Genomic DNA, 19109 nt, shown 5'->3' on the forward strand with positions numbered 1-19109 from the left:
GTTTCCAACTTTCAATGGACTTTATACAATATATATGACGAATATGTGGGTCAAATTGTGTATTATATAATATAAATAAAGTTAAATAAATAAATTGCGAGAGTATAAAATGTTCGGTTACACCCGAACTTAGCCCTTCCTTACTTATAATGTTATTTGTATATTATTTGAAATGAACAGTATCCATTCCACTTGTAATTTTGTATTAGTTTTAGTTTTATTTAAAGAACACTACTTTTTCTGTAATATATTCTTTGATTTCCATTTATTATTCCTTTTTATTTGGTACAGTCACATTATTTTTAATTTTGATTTGAAAATGAGCGATACCTTTCTTAAATGTTTGTTAACAATATAACAATTTTTTCCGTAAATATTGGTTTTTCAATTTTCATTTATGATTTTTCTTTATTTATCAAATTAAAAAAAAAATATTTATCAAAATTTACTTTTGATTTGCTATTTTTTCATTAGCACGCGCTTCACAATTTTCTTTTCAATTCGCAAGGCGTTTACCGACTGCATTTACCGGCTTTTATTTGCTAATTTTTTTTAATAGCACGCGCTTTAAAATTTACTTTTCAATTCGCGAGACGAGACGTTAACCGACTGCATCTTACCGATATAATATGAGTCTTTATTCGGGCAATTCCAAATAAGAACTGTTTTACAGTTACATGAAAAGCTTACATTATAGATCTTACAAGCGAATGGAGTAGGAGAGAAATTAAGTGAAGAGTTAGGGATTCAGTGTTGTAAAACGTAGAAATATGATAATTAGATGTGGGAACGTAAGGAATTTAATAATAAGATGGTGGGGAATATCTGGTACAAAAGAAACGTGCACGCGTAGTTCAGTTTTTCGAGATTTAGAATTGTTAGAAGCCAGCCAAGCGCCTAATTGATAGGCGAATAAATAATTTATCCAAATTGTATTTGAACATTTAGAATACATAATTTTTTTTAACATAAATTCGCAAAATAGTTTTTTCTGAGCAGATCACCAAAAATTCTTGCAGATATTTGCAATAGTTATGTTTTTGTTGCAAAAAAACTCACTGCGTACCGCTGCAGCCGAAACAATTGGTTTTCGGCAACGACAAAAAACAAGCTGGTACGATGAGGAGTGCCGTCACGCAGCGGAGAGAAAACAGACTGCCTACCTCGCAACGTTGCAAACGACCACAACACGTGCGGGATGGGATGACCCCCCAATCGATGACCATGCAACAGATGTTCCATTACCCGACCATGAAGAAATTCGAATAGCAATTACCCGCTTGAAGAACAACAAAGCAGCGGGGGCCGATAGATTACCGGCAGAACTATTCAAATACGGCGGCGAAGAACTGATAAGGTGCATGCATCAGCTTCTTTGCAGAATATGGTCGGAAGAAAGCATGCCTGACGATTGGAATCTCAGTGTGCTCTGCCCAATCCATAAAAAGGGAGATCCCACAATCTGCGCCAATTACCGTGGGATCAGCCTCCTAAATATCGCATACAAGGTTCTATCGAGCGTACTGTGTGAAAGACTAAAGCCCACCGTCAACAAACTGATTGGACCTTATCAGTGTGGCTTTAGACCTGGAAAATCGACAACTGACCAGATATTCACCATGCGCCAAATTTTGGAGAAGACCCGTGAAAAGAGGACCGACACACACCACCTTTTTGTCGATTTTAAAGCTGCTTTCGACAGCACGAAAAGGAGTTGCCTTTACGCCGCGATGTCTGAATTTGGTTTCCCCGCAAAACTAATACGGCTGTGTAAATTGACGTTGAGCAACACCAAAAGCTCCGTCATGATTGGGAAGGACCTCTCCGAGCCGTTCGATACCAAACGAGGTTTCAGACAAGGTGACTCACTATCGTGCGACTTATTTAACCTGATGCTGGAAAAAATTATAAGAGCTGCAGAGCTAAACCGAGAAGGTACAATCTTCTACAAGAGTGTACAGCTCCTGGCGTATGCCGATGATATTGATATCATCGGAAGCAACAACCGCGCCGTTTGTTCTGCTTTTTCCCGCATGGATAAGGAGGCGAAGCGAATGGGTCTGGAGGTGAATGAGGACAAGACGAAATATCTCCTGTCATCAAACAAACAGTCGGCGCATTCGCGTCTTGGCTCCCATGTCACTGTTGACAATCATAACTTCGAGGTCGTAGATAATTTCGTATACCTGGGAACCAGCATCAACAACACGAACAATGTCAGCCTCGAAATCCAGCGCAGAATAACTCTTGCCAACAGGTGCTACTTTGGACTGAGTAGGCAATTGAACAGTAAAGTCCTCTCTCGACGAACCAAAATCAAGCTCTGCAAGTCGCTTATCATTCCCGTCCTGCTTTACGGTGCAGAAGCTTGGACGATGTCAACATCAGATGAGACGACACTAGGAGTTTTCGAGAGGAAAATTTTGCGTAAGATTTATTGTCCTCAGAACATTGGCAACGGCGAATACCGCAGACGATGGAACGATGAGCTGTACGAGTTATACGACGACATTGACATAGTTCAGCGAATAAAAGACAGCGGCTACGCTGGCTAGGTCATGTTGTCCGAATGGACACTCCAGCCCTGAAAGTGTTCGATGCAGTACCCGCCGGAGGAAGCCGAGGAAGGGGAAGGCCTCCACTCCGTTGGAGGGACCAGGTGGAGAGCGACCTGGTTACACTTGGGATCTCCAACTGGCGCCGAACTGCGAAGGAGAGAGAGAGGTGGCGCACTATCGTCGATTCGGCTATAACCGGCTAAGCGGTTGCAACGCCAATCACATACATGTTTTTGTTGCAAAAATTACCTTCATATCGTACCTATTTGATTTGATTTGTTTATTGCACTTAAAATTAAACAAGTTTTTAAGTTATAAATAAAATAAAATATTTTTTTATTAATACGTAATATCATACATATGTACATATATTATCACAAAATGATAAGCGAAAGCGCATTCGTAATTACATACATATGTGCACATGTAAACAAATATCAAAAGAACCATTCGAATTGTGTCTATATGCCAATTTGTTAACATTCATTCATCATATATACAAATATGTAAATATTTGAACTCATGGCTTCCTACAAGATCTTCGTTGCCAACGAATGGCCGTAGCTTATGTTTTTTTTTTAAACATGTGAAAGAGTTGCAAGCAATGCCCAACATATAAATTCGTTGATTTTTATGCCTTGATTCTTAGAAAAATCAATAGAAAGTATTTAACCTTTATGTGCTCGGTAGTCTACATTTGTAGCAGCTTTGGCCACTAACACGTAAAAAAAATAGTTTACAGCACCCCCAAACCCTACTTTTCAAAATGACCATCTCCTGGCGGTTAGTCTACAAATGTAGACAACATATAAAATGTATGAAATTTCACATCTCTCTTTCACTCAACTCTAATTTTTTGAATGCGATTTTTAAATAAATAGGCTGTGCTTGCGTTACTGACTTTTCAGCGTATTTCGCAATAGCAATACAGTATACTCTCGAAAAGTAAATCGATTGGTATTTTGGGTAATTTACTTTTTCGAATAATTTACTTTTCCAAATATATACATAAGTTATCTGTTTTTATAATATTAAATGCATTTTTAAACTTAAAAAAATCATTCATTTATTTGCTTTAATAAAACATATGGATTTACATGAAAAACATATTTACATTTACATACATACATATGTATTTACTATGAAGAGAAAAAATCTTGAATATTCTTTTGTTTTTTTTTTTCTTTTGCAATATATTTTCTGACCATTTTTGTACGACAATTCAAAAAGTCTGACACCTGATTTGCATCGTTTTCATTTTTAAACCAGTGGCTCAAGTAGGAGAGTTTATTTACTAAAAAGACGCGATAAACAAGTGAGTAAAGCTCCAGTTACCCATACTTGACTTGACCTAGAGAGACTTGATAACTGTCACATAAAAGATCCGTTTAATGGGCCTTGCATGTATTTGATTACCGAACGCATGACTTGACTTGAAAGTCTGTTGAATTTAGAATTTCAAGTTAAGTTGACATTTCAGAGAGTGGCATCTTTGTTCTCTCCCTTTATTTTGACATTTCAGAGAGTGACAGCTCAGTTATTTCGCTCGCTTTTTTGATAGCACGCTTCATTTCATTTTCATCATTTCATTTTCATAATCTCATTTAATTTTCTATATTTAATTTGCCATTTGATAAATGATCCCAATAAACACAATGAATGATGAAAAATTAATAGAAGAAGTGCGGGCGCGTGAAATTTTATATAACAAGGCCTGCGTAGGCTACCGAGTGCCGAGCCGGAAGAGGGACGCGTGGGTAAGCGTGGCGAAGGAGCTAGGTGCTACTGGTAAGTAATTGTTATTAACAATTTATTTATTAGATTGTAATATATTTTGTATATATATATGTGTAGATGTTAATAGTTTAAGTTGTGTTTATTTTACAGAAGAGCAGAGCTCGAAGAGGTGGCTGACTCTAAGGGAAAGATTCAGTAGGGAGGTAAGGAAAATGGAGGCACCATCAGGAAGTGGGGCGAGTAACGCCGAAACCAGGCCATTGTTCGACAATATGAGCTTTTTAAAACTATATATACAGCCCAGACCGTAAGTTAATATTTTATACGTATTAAATATTTATTTCCCTTTTACAGAAATCGTTGCACCACAAACATTTTAGATGATATGTTTTCGCAGGAGCTGTTGGACCCAATTAGTTTTGAATGTTCTCAGACTAATTTATCGTCGCCTTCGGAGTTGTCGTTTTCAACTCCGATCCGGAAAAGAGTAAAGAAAACAAACAGCGATGACGACGGCTGCTTCAAAGAAGCGTGCGAGCTATACAAAAGCATGTGTGCAGAGAGGAGCAAAGGCAGCGAGGCGGTGAGGTCGTTTGTTTTGTTACCTAGACGTAAGAAACAACAATGTACCTCATTTTTCAAAAATATTTTTAAAATGTTTAAAACGCTTGACGTTTTATACTTATATTGAATTAATATGTAAAAATGTTTAAAATACGTAAGAAACAACAATGTACCTCAATTTTCAAAAATAGTTTTAAGAATGTATTTGAAAAAAAAAAATAAAACAATTTGTTTTTATAACAAAATACAGAATTCATTTGCCATATGCCTGTGTAATCTTCCTAATACAAATAATTACCATCTTTTTCAGTAAATAAAACAATATTTATAGATATATCTATGGTGTATACATATGACACAGGTATACTTACGTGCGGAATTATAACCAGTATGTGAAAGGGGCAAACACACGATATTTGTAAAAAGTTATAAAAATTATTATTAGGTTTATTAAATGGAAATTCTCTTTGATGAAATACAATTGGTTTGTTACAAGTTTAATAAAATTAATGAGGGTTACTAAGATTCACCACACACATACAAAGCGCGGAAAAATATGTTACTAAAAAATATCATAAAAAAGTTAACGTAACAAAAAGTATAGTACTTCATACTTGGATTACAATTTTACACATTAAATACGATATAAATAAATATAAATATAAATAAAATAAATATACACTAAATACGATTTTCTTGAAATGAAACTGCTCCCTGGTTAATAAAATATTCTGCCAAAAAATCCCTTACACGGAATGCGATACAAGACGCATTGCGTCGAGTTGAACTTATTGAATGTAATGCACCTCCAACACTCTCTAAATCTTCACGCCATTCTCCCTCCAATATTCCATGGTCTGCGGTGTCTGTGTCTACAAATGTATCTGGACAATACCAACGATCATGGTCATTCAACATTACAAAATTGTGAAGAACCAAGCAGGTTAACACAATTGTTTCGCAGTTCTTTGGGCTATAGTCTATGACCTTTCGTAGAACACGCCATCGAGCGGTTAAAATACCAAAGCTATTTTCGATTACTCTACGAGCTCGCGATAACCGGTAATTGAAAATTGCTTTGTTTCGTGGCAGCTGTGCACCGGGGTAAGGTCGCATTAAGTTTTCCTTCAACGGAAACGCTGCGTCGACCACAAAAAAATGTGGAAAATCTGTTGAGGATTCATTCCATAATGGAGCTCTTGGTGGTAGTGGCAATTTGTTTTCCAAGAGCGCTTTACCAAATTTAGATTGCTGAAAGACACCTTGAAATAAAATAAAAATAAGTAAATATCTATATATTGCAAATCTTTTAATGTACCTCCGTCACTTTGGCCTCCATAGCTACCAATGCTGGCAGCGGTAAACGTATACCTAGCATCGCAGGATGCCATTAAAACTATACTATAAAACTTTTTATAGTTATAAAATAACGAGCCTGAATTTTGTGGACGAACAATAGCTATATGCTTCCCGTCAATTGCTCCGACACAGTTGGGTATATTCCACAGTTTTAAAAAATCTGCAGCAATATCTTTATATTGTGCGGTACTTGGCTCGCTAAGGTATATCGGGGACAGATGTAACCAAAGTATTTCACACGTTTCAAGTACGATATTCCGCACTGTTGTTTTGCCTAACTTATGCATCGAGGCTATGACCTCAAAAGGTGTTCCATAAGCGAGCTACCTAAAAAATATATGAGAATACAATTAAATGAATATGTTTCAAGGATTGTTTAACTTACATTAATGTTATAACCACTCGCTCCTCGACGCCAACTTGTTGTTTTGGTTTTTTTAAAAACGGACTAATTATATTTAAAAGAATATTGTACACTGTCAGATTCATCCGTGTTAAAAGAAATAGTTTTTGGTCGTCTTCTTTTAATTTTAAAAAGTTCTTCCAGAAGAAACCATTTGCGTTTCTATCCCGATTAGCTGGATGAACGGACCAGCGGCGTTTATGTCTTCTCAAAACTTTTCTTCTTTGAAGGCGAAGAATATTTAAATAAACAAGTTCTTGGAATAAATCACTATCCATTATTAAAATTTATTATTATTATTAAGGTATTCGGCAAAACAATTTGTTTTATTATTTATTAAATTTTCACAAACTTCACAAATCAATTAAAATGTCACATTTGTGTGCTCTCTCAACATTCAAAAACAGCTGATTTCTACGCGCTGTGTTTAGTATAATTGCATCTAAGTTTTCCAAGTCAAATTTTTCGAAGCTGAGTCAAGTCAAGTATGGGTAACTGGAGCTTAAGTGTTTTTGCAACATCGTAAAAAACGCTGCTTGCTTCGTTTCGAATTTTTTATCAGAGGTGCATGTGTAATATTAAAGGTGATTAACTTTCTTTTCCGCGATTATTTACTTTCTGAGAAATTACTTTTCGAGAGTATACTGTAATTGTTTTTGCAGTGATTTATATTCAATATTCATATTGTGGTGATCAGTTTTGCATTGCTTCTCAAGCATTTCTTGGTGCATAACAATAATAAATATGTCTATGCCTCAAACCGGTCGAAACGAGTCGTTAAACGGCAAGTGTATCTTTTTCCATGATATGGATGATATACAAGAAAATTGTAAACACAGGCTAGGGTACGAGGTGTTAAAAACCATATTGAGAATCAATTGAGTGAGGTTGATGAAGAAGCAGAAGAGGGCCTAGATTTTGATGATTCTACTGATGATTACTTAACACCTGGTATAAATCCCGAAGAATCAGATGCCGAAAACGAAATGATACTTGAAGAAGACGATATTCGATCCGATGAGCAAATAGAAGGCGTATCCTTTGGAGAGAATGTCGTGCAAAGACTGGTTTACCCTTGGCAAACACCGGAATAACCGTAATCTGTGATAACTTTTTTACTTCATTGAATCTGGCTAGGCATTTGATGTCGAAAGTGCTCTCTCTTCTTGGTACTGTTTGTCAAAACAAAATATTTGTTCCAAATGAAATGAAAGCAGACCGCAAACGAGCAGAACAGTCAACAATTTTTGGCTTTCTCGAATCAAAATTTGAGTTGGTATCTTACGTGCCAAAAAACGGAAAAGCTGTTATACTACTATCCAGTACGCCCTTGACAAATGCTATTGTACCTGAGAAAAAAACAAGACACAGTATATCCTTGACTACAACGCTACCAAAGGACGCGTAGATGCAATGGATAAAATGCTTTCTGCATATTCCACTAAACGGAAAACTTTGCGTTGACAAATGACGAAAGTTCCTGCGATGCCTTGCAAAACAGCTTTTCATGTCAGCAATTGAACAGCGCTCTGAAAATCCAAGGGTATTAGGCCATGCTCCAACACGCCTGGCTTTTGAAATGGCACTCAGTAGTTCTTCTGTTTCCGGCACTATTGCGAACCACTTGCCTGATATTTCTAACGACTTTCAACCTATGTTCGTTGTCAAAATTGTGAAGCTGGAAAGCGTAAACCACACGCAAGATTTGCAGTTGGTGTAAAAAACTTGTATGTGACACACATGCTACAACATATACTTTGGGTAAATGTTGTACCAAGAATGATATTTAAACATTTTCAACTTAACCAGATATCTAAAACTCATATATTACTTAATAGCTATGCATTCAAGTATAAAACTCTTCGTGCCAGTGTTTTTGTTCATATGTTGACATAGTTCTCCATACAAATACATAATTGCTGCAAATGTAGACTTCCGACCGCCAACGTAAGTTTACAATCCCAAGCACATAAAGGTTAAAATATGACTTAATGGATTGGTGTAATATGAAAATGCATTTAATTATGTATACAACTAATTCATAAATCAATATTTACCAATACGTATTAGGCTCTATTTTTATTGCGGCGGGATCACTTGAAACGGCCCTGTAAAGCTCGATGTGTCGAAGGATTGATGGCCGCCTGGGCGACGCAACATTGGAAGCCGGGACCTCATGTCAGTATTACATCAGGAGGATGGTTGAGTTGTTACACTCATACGTAGGTAATGGTCAAAATGCATTCAGTTAAAAGTTGTATTTACTTGGCCTCACTTCAGTTTGTCTATTACCCGCCTCGTACATTGTTCGTCACCAACCCTTCCCATCACGTTTTCCCCATATTTGGGCGCCGAACAGAGCGACTGACTTTAGTACTCCAGCTAATATTCGTCTTCTATTTGGCTTTGGCCCACGAGTATTGAGCATTAATCGTGTCAAAGCTCTGTACACTGTTGTAGCTTTCTCGCAAGTGTAAGCTAAGTGTTCCTTGAAGGACATCCTTGCATCCAGGATGATTCCTAAGTATTTAATTGCTGGTTGTGTAGTGATGCTTACACCCTTTGTGCTGAACGTGGACACTTCGCGGACTTTTTAGCCAGTAATAAGTAGCGCTTCGGTCTTGCTCTCTGCTAGGGTCATTCCGTGAGCTTCGAGCCAATTGGCTATTAACGTTATTATCATGTTGGTTATCGTAACTATATCGGGTATGAGTTTTGCTATAACCACCACAGCAATATCATCTACAAATCCAATGATATGAACGTTTTTGGATACGTTGAGTCGCAGTACTCCGTCGTACATTATGTTCCAGAGTAGCGGCCAAAGTACAGATCCAGGTACTCCACTAGTGACTTTATATTTTTTAGAGCCTTCGTTTGTATTGTAGCTCAAAGTTCTTTCCTCGAAATGGCTAACAATTATGTTGTAAAGGTATAGAGGCACGGATAAGCTTTTTAGTGCACTCAGTATACTTTCCAAGGATGCCGAGTTAAAGGCATTTTTAACATCAAGAGTTACAACCATACCGTAATGTATTGTGCCTCCCTTCCTTCTTTTACCGCTTAAAGCTCGCTCAGCAAGGGTTTTAACAGGTGTGGTTGTGGATCTTGCCTTTCTGAATCCGAATTGGTTTGGGGATAGCCCACCGACGACATCGATTGCCTTATTTAGCCGTTGATATATGATTCGCTCCAAAACTTTTCCCGCGGAGTCTAACATGCAGAGAGGCCGGAAGTTGGACGGTTCTGTCATTGGTTTATTAGGTTTTGGCAGTAATATAAGGTATTACCTTTTCCATATGGTGGGAAAGCGGCCTTCCAGAATGCATAATTATACATTGTTCGAAAAGGGTCTATGTTTCTGACAATTGCTGTTTTTAGCGCTAGATTCGGGATTGCATCTGGACCTGGGGATTTAGATGAGTTTAACCGATTACATGCTTCTCGAACGTCTTCGTTTGAAACAGCCGGTATAGTCTAGCTTTGTTGAACTCTCATGATCTCCTCAAGGAATTGGGGTCGGGTTGGAAGGAGTACCGAAACTATTCTCCCAATTGTTGAAGGTGAGGTTGGCATCTGTCCACGAGCGGAAATTTTCCCATTTCCGCCTTAGATGCGAGTCCCCGGGCGTTTTTTTTAGACGTAGTCGCACATTAGGAGGATAATAAGGAAACACTCCTGTTTACTTTTTTTGGTTGGCTGTTTTAATAATTTTCTTTTGTCTTTAAAATATCTTTGGAGAGTGGTAAAATCGGGGGTATCACGTGACCTTTGGTAAAGCGCCTTGCTTGCTGGCATTCTTTGCGTAGTCTAGTTATTGTATCGTTCCACAAATACACTGGAGGGTGGTGATTACGTCCAGATTGCTTGGACATTGAAGCGTCGCATGCGCTCTTGATACAACTCATAAACGAGGCAGCAGCTTCGTTAGCCGACAACAAATTGGCGGTAAGAGTGGTGGATCTAAATAATTCTTCAAAGAGGTCTGGGTCGAATGTTTTGGGTCGCCAGGTACTTCTTTTTTGGGTCGGTAAACACTGTCGTGTGTGTGTAGATTTATCTCGCATGTGATGTCATAATGATCATTAAAAGTGTAGTGATCACTGATTTCCCATTAAGATCTACATACTAGACTTGAGTGCATAATAGTTAAATCTATCACCAATTTTCGACCACGTTTGTTAAAAGTACATTGATTGCATGTATTTAAGAACACTAGATCCAGAGAGGCAAAGCTTCTAGTAAGGTCTTTCCTCTGCTATTGGTTCTTTTGCATCCGCATTCGATATCACAGGCATTACATTTGCCAGCTATTACTACTTTTGTTTTGCATCGGTCATTGATGCTGAGAGGTATATAGCAGCTGTATATATTAAAATTATTAACAGTTGTGTGAGCAAATCCATCTGAATAGAAGGGTGATTCTATTTGTGAAAAGTTGGGGTTACATTTCCATATAACCGCTTTATTTCGTGTGTCGCTTATCCAAGTTACATCAATTTGTTTTCGGACTGTTTTAATAAGTCGTGTGCCGCTTGGCAATGGTTTGCGTTAAGTTGTAAAAACTTCATGTGACCTGTTGAGCTACTTTCTTGTAAACTTGACACTACCAGTGAAGTGATCAATTTCATCTGAACCTGCTTTCAAGAAGAGCAAACTGAACTCTAAACTCTGAAAGTAAACGATTCAGATTGTCTTCAAAGTTCTGGTATATAGGAAGTAGGCGTGGTTGTGAAGCGATTTGGCCTATTTTCACAATATATCATTGGGATGTAAGAAAACTATTACAAACCAAGTTTCATTGAAATCGATCGAGTGGTTCCTGAGATATGGTTTTTGACCCATAAGTGGGCGACGCCACGCCCATTTTCCATTTTGTAAAAAAATCTGAGTGCAGCTTTCATCTGCCATTTCTTAACTAACTTTTGTATGGGAGGTAGGCGTGGTTATGATCCGATTTCTTTCATTTTTGGACTGCATTAGGAAGTGGACAAACAAAACGACTGCAGAAAGTTTGGTTTATATAGCTCTATTGGTTTGCGAGATATTTACAAAAAACTTAGTAGGGGCGGGGCCACGCCCACTTCCCCAAAAAAATTACATCCAAATATGCTCCTTCATAGCGCGATCCTTCGTACCAAATTTTATTTCCATAGCTTTATTTATGGCTTAGTTATGGCACTTTATGTGTTTTCGGTTTTCTCCATTTTGTGGGCGTGGCAGTGGGCCGGATTTTGCTCATTTTCGAAAGCAACCTTCCTATGGTGAAAAAAAAGAAATAAGTGTGCCAAGTTTCATCAAGATATCTTAATTTTTAAAGAAAAGAAAGCGTAGAACGTATCTTAAAGATATACGAACCTTCAAAAGGTACACCCCGATATTTCGGTATATTAAATGTTATTAGGAATAAAATAATAGGAAAAGCAGACGTAGCATTAGAATCGTATAACACCCCTAGATTGGACGGCAATATCACGTTGTTTAACAACCCACTACGCTGTCTTGTACAAGGTAGGTTAACTATTAACGAATTCTACCAAAAGGTATATTCGCATCGTTAATTCTCAACAAGATAGGATGCATGGAGGTAGGAGAAGAATCAATACATTTACTAACCGAAAACAACCGTGCAAAAGCACTAGATACCTTCATTAGGGGACTTTCAGGAGATCTTTCTAGACTCCTCGCAATTAAAGAACCGAAAAGTCTTCCCTATTTAAAACTTCTTCTTTGTTTAAAACTTGAAAATCAGAGTTTTAGAGCACAATATGCAAATAACCAAAAATACAATGTTTCACCAAACTATCGACAGCAACAAAATCTACAACAACAATTCGTTCAATTAAAACAGTTTCAGCCAAAATATAAGCAGCCTCCAAACAAACAATTTCAAACTAAATTTCCAACCAAATCTAAAATTTAATCCTTATGGTCAACAACGGTATCCTCATTATCCTGTGAACCAACAACATAATAGCTAACAACAAAGAAATCCTCCTCCAAGGCCACCAAAACCAGCTCAACCAATAGATGTAGATGTTAGCTTTAGAACAAATGCTATTAACTATGCAAACCGACCAAGTCTCCAAGATTTAGGATAAAGGCCACTAAATAACACTTCTATGCTTATCCATCCACCACCGAAAATTCAAAGAACTTTTCATGTAAATTCATGCTTTGAACCTAAAAACGAACAGAATTAGCAGTACGATAATGACCAAACTACCGACTACCAATACAGTGACTATAATTACAATACCTCTAATAATGCACAAAGTTATAAAGATAAACCAACCGATATAAAATTTTTAGGTTAAATAGCTCTTCGATACCTTATTTCAAATGCAAAACGGAGAGCGGACAAATTTAAAAAATGTTAGTAGATACAGGCTCAAATAAAAATTAATAAATTCTGTTGGTGGTAAAATAAGAGTTACCCATCACACTTTCTTAAATCTATTTAATATCGAAGAATGCAAACTAAAGTTTTTCTTATTACCAGCTCTTTCAACTTTTCACGCAATTCTTGGAAATTATAGTTATAAGAATTATCAGCAGTAATACATACTACAGAAAATTTTATGATCGTAGCAAATAAACGTAAAATTCAACTCCACCAATATAAAGCTCAAGACGTAAATTCTGTTCTAATCCGTGATGAACATATGAATGCTTCAGGAAAAAACCAAATTAAACAACTTTTACATTACATTAGCCTAAAACAAGAAGTAGAAGAACATATAAATAAATTACTAGAGGACGGTATTATAAGAAAATCTAGATCACCATACAACTCACCAATATGGGTTGTTCCAAAAAAAAGACGACGCATTTGGTGAATAGAAATTCAGACTGGTTACCGATTACAGAAAATTAAATACGGTCACTATTGCAGACAGATATCCCATACCCGAGATAAATGAAGTATTGGCACAATTAGGAGAAAACGGTTTTCATCAAATTCCTCTTAAAGACTCCGACGTGGAGAAGACAGCATTCTCAGTGAACAACGGAAAATATGAGTACACTAGACTCCCCTTTGGATTAAAAAATGCTCCATCCATATTTCAACGGACATTAGACGATATACTCACGACAACACATAGGAAAAATATGTTATGTCTATATAGACGATATAATCATATAGACATGGAATCACATACAGAACATATTGATATAATTTTTGATACTCTCTGTAAAGCTAATATGAGAGTGCAATCAGACAAATGCGAATTCTATAAAGATCGAGTAGAATTTATGGGTTCATAATTTCTTCCGCTGGCATTTCCACAAATCCATCTAAAGTAAAAGCCATTGAAAATGTTCCATGTCCCAAAACACTTAAAGATCTTAGATAACTTTTAGGACTTTCTGAATATTATAGACGCTTCATAAAAGACCACGCAAAATTAGCGAAACCACTTACGAATTTACTTCGAGGTGAAGAAGTTAGAATTTCGAAAAATATTTTAAAGAAAATCAATATTCATTAAATGGAAGAAGCCAAAGAAGCATTCGGCAAAATTAAATCTGCTCTCATCTCAAATGACATAATACTGCAATATCCGAATTATAATATAAAATTTAATCTCACAACAGACGAGCAAAACGGTAAACCCATAACTTTAATTTCTAGGACCTTAAATAAAACAGAAGAAAATTATGCAGTTAATGAAAAAGAAAGCTTTCTATAATCTGGGCACTCAATTCTCTCAGAAATTATCTGTATGGTCAACCAAAAATTATAATACATACCGATCATCAACCATTAACATATGCACTTAGTAACAAAAATAGCAATTTTAAACTAAAACGATGGAAATCCATTTTAGAAGAGTATAATTACAAAATAAAATATAAGCCTGGAAAATCCAACATAGTAGCGGATGTACTCTCTAGACCATTCCAAATACATTTAATATCAGTTGCTACTAATTCAGATGAAAGTTCATCTCATAATTTAATTCCCTCAGTAGAAGCCCCAATATATGTTTTCAAAAAACAAATTTTCTTATTCATAGGACTAGAAAATAGCTATCAATTTAAATTACTTTTCCAAACATACCACAGACATATAATAATCAAACCAAGATACTCAGAAGAAGATTTATTATCATTATTTATCTCAGAAGAAATAATAGGCAAAACTCCAGAAATTTATCCAATACATTTTTGTAATTACAAAGTTAGACACACCCAAACGAAGGTTAAAGATTTAAAATCGAATGAAGAACAGGAAAACCAAATACTTATAGAATATAAAAGAGCACACCGAAATGCAATTGAAAACAAAAAACAAATTTTAGAAAAATTTTATTTTCCAAAAATGTTACAAAAAATTAAATCAATAGTTAAACAATGCAGCATTTGCGCAGAAAACAAATACGATAGACATCCTTACAATCCAGAAATTCAAGCAACTCCAATTCCAAAATATCCAGCGCAAATAGTACATATCGATATATACCGTATATAGCCGATATACATTTAATATTAACAGAAGTTGACAAATTTTCCAAATATGCACAAATTAATAAATTCAAGATCTTCAGAAGACATACGGGAACCACTTAGACAAATCATTTTCAATTTTGGATAACCTCAGAATATCATAATAGATAACGAAAAATCTTTAAACGCCCATTCAATAATTTGTATGTTAAAAGATCAACTTAGGATTAATATACATAGAATACCTCCACACTCCAGCACAGCTAATGGACAAGTTGAACATTTCCACTCCACTTTATCAGAAATAATAAGATGTTTAAAATCAGAAAATACAGAAAGATCCTTTTCAGAGCTTCTCGACAGAGCAGTTTACGAATACAACTACTCCATACATTCAACTAAGGGACAAAAACCTATCGAATAATTTTTTGGACGCAGAATATATACCAACCCTGAGCAATATGAAAAAGCAAGACAAAATAACATTCAAAGACTTAATTTTTCACAATAAAAATAGAAAACCATTTAAAGCATATAACGTTGGCGAAACTATTTACATCAAAATTAATAAAAGATACGGCAATAAACTGACTTCAAGATATAGAAAATAAATAGTAAAAGAAAATCATAATTCTACAGTGGTAACTCAAACGGGCAAAATAATTCACAAAAGCCTTATAAAAAAATAAAAAACAAATCGAAAAAAATAAAACAAAACACTAATTCTAATCTTTTGAGATTGTTTGCTGCCGCAAAAACAGCAAAATTGCAATTTGAAACAGAACAGTACGAAAATATAATTAATACATAATGTAATGTAATAATAATGAAAAAAAATAAGGTTCAAACCCATTCTATATCTTTATCCTATTCCATAACCTCTACTTTATTATTATTTCATTAAAATATTATCAAACAAAAACAAACATTTAGAAACCAACACTAAATTTTATGGATACCGCATGTGAATAAATAGAATAAAATCCTAACCATAGCGATTGTAATAATGTAACTAATAAAATTAAAATATTAAAAAAAAAAAATAAAAATCAACAAGTTATAAAGATGAATAAATATCATAAATAAATTATCAAAAAAAAAAAAATTTAAAATAAAATAGAAAAGTCGGATATAAGTTTGTGTAAATGAGCATCGACTTTTTACACAATAACGTTAACAAAAGGGATCAACCATTAGAAAAAAGCAGCTTTTTGCTATCGAGATCATATAAGGCAGCATCGTCGCAGACTTCGTCGTGGTTTTTTAATTACCTCGATAATTACCATCGAAATTCTTGTTGAAATCGCAACTATTGTGAAGTTCAAAATTATTGTAAAATAAAAACTATTATAAAACGAAAATAAAATTCATTAGTTTTGTGGAAAAGAGGACCAAGTGGTAAGTGACGAAATCACTATATGGTCCTTCGAGCCGAATGTAATTGTTTTCCATTCACAGCAATATGGACGCGGATATGATATCCCCAACAACGCCAACCGTGCGTTCGACAGTTACTGTACTACGATCTGGGATTACCCCAGTCGCAACGCCACGACCTACCATTGCAGCTGCCGCGGCCCGAACACGGGCACTAACCACACCAATGGCCCCTCGAACTGACACGCTGTCACCATCGACGTCGCCAACACCGCCGATTGAACCTCATCGCATGCGATGTCCCCTATGTTGCCGCCCGCATCGGTTGCAACATTGTACCATCTTTAAGGGGATGCCGCCTCAGCAACGTCAGCAGGTCGCCCAGGCTCATGGCCATTGCCTAAACTGCCATTGCCTAAAACGCCACGGTCACGTCGATCAACAACCCCAGAGTCCAAGCGATCATCACCCCGACACCGCCAGGCGCGATCTAATTCCCGCCGTTCAACCGGCCTCAGCAACGTAGTTGCCACGTTGCAACAACTTCAACGACTACTAGGCCTAGGGGGCAGGATGTATAAATGAGCATCGTCCCTGTCTCCCACACACCACACTACTAATTACCCCGGACACATACCATTCAGCAATACATACCACACACATCATTTAACACGCTCCAATACGCATCACTGACAATTCACCATCACCATACTCACCATAGCATCACCTACCATCCACATTAACACACACGCATAAATCTCTCACGAGAGAGCACAATAACGTTAACAAAAGGGATCAACCATTAGAAAAAAGCAAAAACAAGCAGGTTTGTAGCCAACACAGTTATCGCAAATTACATGCGCACAAACAAGCACATAACGTGCACTCATATGTACAAAGGATATTGACCTCTTACGCGCGATCATATAAACAAGGACATTCAAATAAGTCCGTAGCAAATAATATAACGAGATTCTAAACGCATTTAAATACAAACGCATAATCAATAAAAACGAACAAAAAGCGTCTTTTAGAATTATAACGAAAAAAACTCTTATTTGGGTAAAAAGAGTTTTCGGTTCGCTAATTTTAATATAGAAATTATTAATATTAAACTATTAATCAATTTTAAAAGTCTAAATGAACATAGATTCAAAAGACTCTAAATCAACTCAGAGTTTAAAAATTCCTAAGATGATTACATACTATAAGAGTCCATGCACACCTGCAGAAGGTACACGCTCAAAGCAAGGTGCTACAAAACCGAAAAGGGGGAAAGACATTTTGTACTCTAAATTCATTTCTGAGAGTGACTGTCTAATAAGATACTGCACTCGATTTACATCTTCGCCGATTCAAGGCAATTCTGAATCGGCACTAGAAATACAATGCCAAACTATGGAACATTTTTGGACACGATAGTAGATACTGACGATTCAGATCTACCAGAGAACTTTAAATCTTCGGCTTACGCCAAATACGAACACTGCTTAGACCAGTATTTAAACACAAAAATTGTGATATCAGATCAATTAAAACTTATGAAGTCAATCGCACCTACTCCCCAATCGAGAGTAGAGCTGGCACAAATAAAACCCCAAGAAGATAATTCAGACATTTATCTCCAAGTGCCAGCATGCGATACAGAAATATTTCACGGATGTTATGATCAATGGCCGTCCTTCCGGGACATGTTCACAGCCCTTTTTATAAACCATCCTAAACTCGCAGATGCACAAAAGCTATACCAACTAAGGTACAAAACCCAAGGGGAAGCAGGCATGATCGTCAAGCAATTCGGTTTAAATGGCGAAAATTTTAAGCTGGCTTGGCAAGCATAAAATGAAAATAAAAGAGTAATGATAGAAAATCCGATTAAAACTATACTACATTGCCCTAAAATTAAACAAGAAACCAGCCATGAATTTCAATAGTTTTACTCGACAGTGTCTAATTGCCTATCAGTATTACAAACACAAAATGCTCCCGTAGAATATTGGGACCATATGCTTGTAACTATTTGTGCAGAAAAACTCCCTGAGGCTGCGTTACTACGATGGGAACAGTCATTTGACGATAGAAGAGTAATGCCCACATGGGAGCAAATGAAAACATTCCTCGCTGCTCAGTAAGAGATAGATGAGCGAATGGGCAGCCAAAATATGAATGTAACTAGTCTTCAAAATGAGTCGAGTAAAAACTTGCTTAAACCTCAACACTCATTAGTGTTAAACCAAGCCAACAAATGGCAATCAGTATGTGAAATGTGTAAGGGGGTCATAAAATAAAATCTTGTGAGAAATTTAAAAAAATAAATATTAGTGAAAGGAACAACTTTGTCAGATCAAAACGACTCTGTACAAACTGCTTGACCCACACACATAATATAAATAATTGCGAAAGCAAATTCAACTGCGTTTATTGTCAAAAAAGACACCACTCAATGTTGCATTTTAACAAACCTCTTATGCCACCCCAAAATAACGCTTACATTAGCACAAAAAGAACCATGGGTTTAGTTGCAACAGCAACTCCCGAAACACAAAACACCGAAATTGGCCAAGAGGCACCATGTTGCTCAAAGGCATCAAAGTCCTATGCATTACATAGCGAAATTCAAAGTATGGTATTACTACCCACAGTAGCTCGGGAAATTCTCT

General features: G+C 36.3%; 2 protein-coding genes across 3 annotated transcripts; one reads left to right on the plus strand and one right to left on the minus strand.

The window, feature by feature from the left end:
* Positions 1-4084: 4084 nt before the first annotated feature.
* Positions 4085-4609, plus strand: LOC128922728 (transcription factor Adf-1-like). The gene is made up of 2 exons (XM_054234265.1): positions 4085-4346; positions 4446-4609. Exons 1-2 carry the CDS (start codon positions 4196-4198, stop codon positions 4604-4606), a joined length of 312 nt encoding a protein of 103 aa, XP_054090240.1. The 5' UTR covers positions 4085-4195; the 3' UTR covers positions 4607-4609.
* Positions 4610-5011: 402 nt separating this feature from the next.
* Positions 5012-16002, minus strand: LOC128922727 (putative nuclease HARBI1). Of its 2 annotated transcripts, XM_054234264.1 has the most exons (3): positions 6604-16002; positions 6178-6545; positions 5012-6121 (listed from the first exon to the last, which is right to left on the minus strand). In XM_054234264.1, the coding sequence occupies exons 2-3, from the start codon at positions 6503-6505 to the stop codon at positions 5541-5543; spliced, it is 909 nt and encodes a 302-aa protein (XP_054090239.1). In that variant the 5' UTR covers positions 6506-6545; positions 6604-16002; the 3' UTR covers positions 5012-5540. The 2 variants fall into 2 exon arrangements, with proteins under 2 accessions (XP_054090239.1, XP_054090238.1); XM_054234263.1 differs by having other exon boundaries at positions 6178-16002.
* Positions 16003-19109: the final 3107 nt, after the last annotated feature.

The sequence above is a fragment of the Zeugodacus cucurbitae genome, chromosome 6 (genome assembly GCF_028554725.1).
Source record: "Zeugodacus cucurbitae isolate PBARC_wt_2022May chromosome 6, idZeuCucr1.2, whole genome shotgun sequence".
Lineage (NCBI taxonomy): Eukaryota > Metazoa > Arthropoda > Insecta > Diptera > Tephritidae > Zeugodacus > Zeugodacus cucurbitae.

Bases quoted from the DNA above. Each gene is read 5' to 3' on its own strand.
- LOC128922727 (XM_054234264.1), bottom strand. From the start codon at position 6,505: ATGCATAAGTTAGGCAAAACAACAGTGCGGAATATCGTACTTGAAACG. The intron at 6,122-6,177 runs GTACATTAAAAG...TTTTATTTCAAG, and splicing joins TGGAGGCCAAAGTGACGGAG to GTGTCTTTCAGCAATCTAAA.
- LOC128922728 (XM_054234265.1), top strand. From the start codon at position 4,196: ATGATCCCAATAAACACAATGAATGATGAAAAATTAATAGAAGAAGTG. The intron at 4,347-4,445 runs GTAAGTAATTGT...TTTATTTTACAG, and splicing joins GAAGGAGCTAGGTGCTACTG to AAGAGCAGAGCTCGAAGAGG.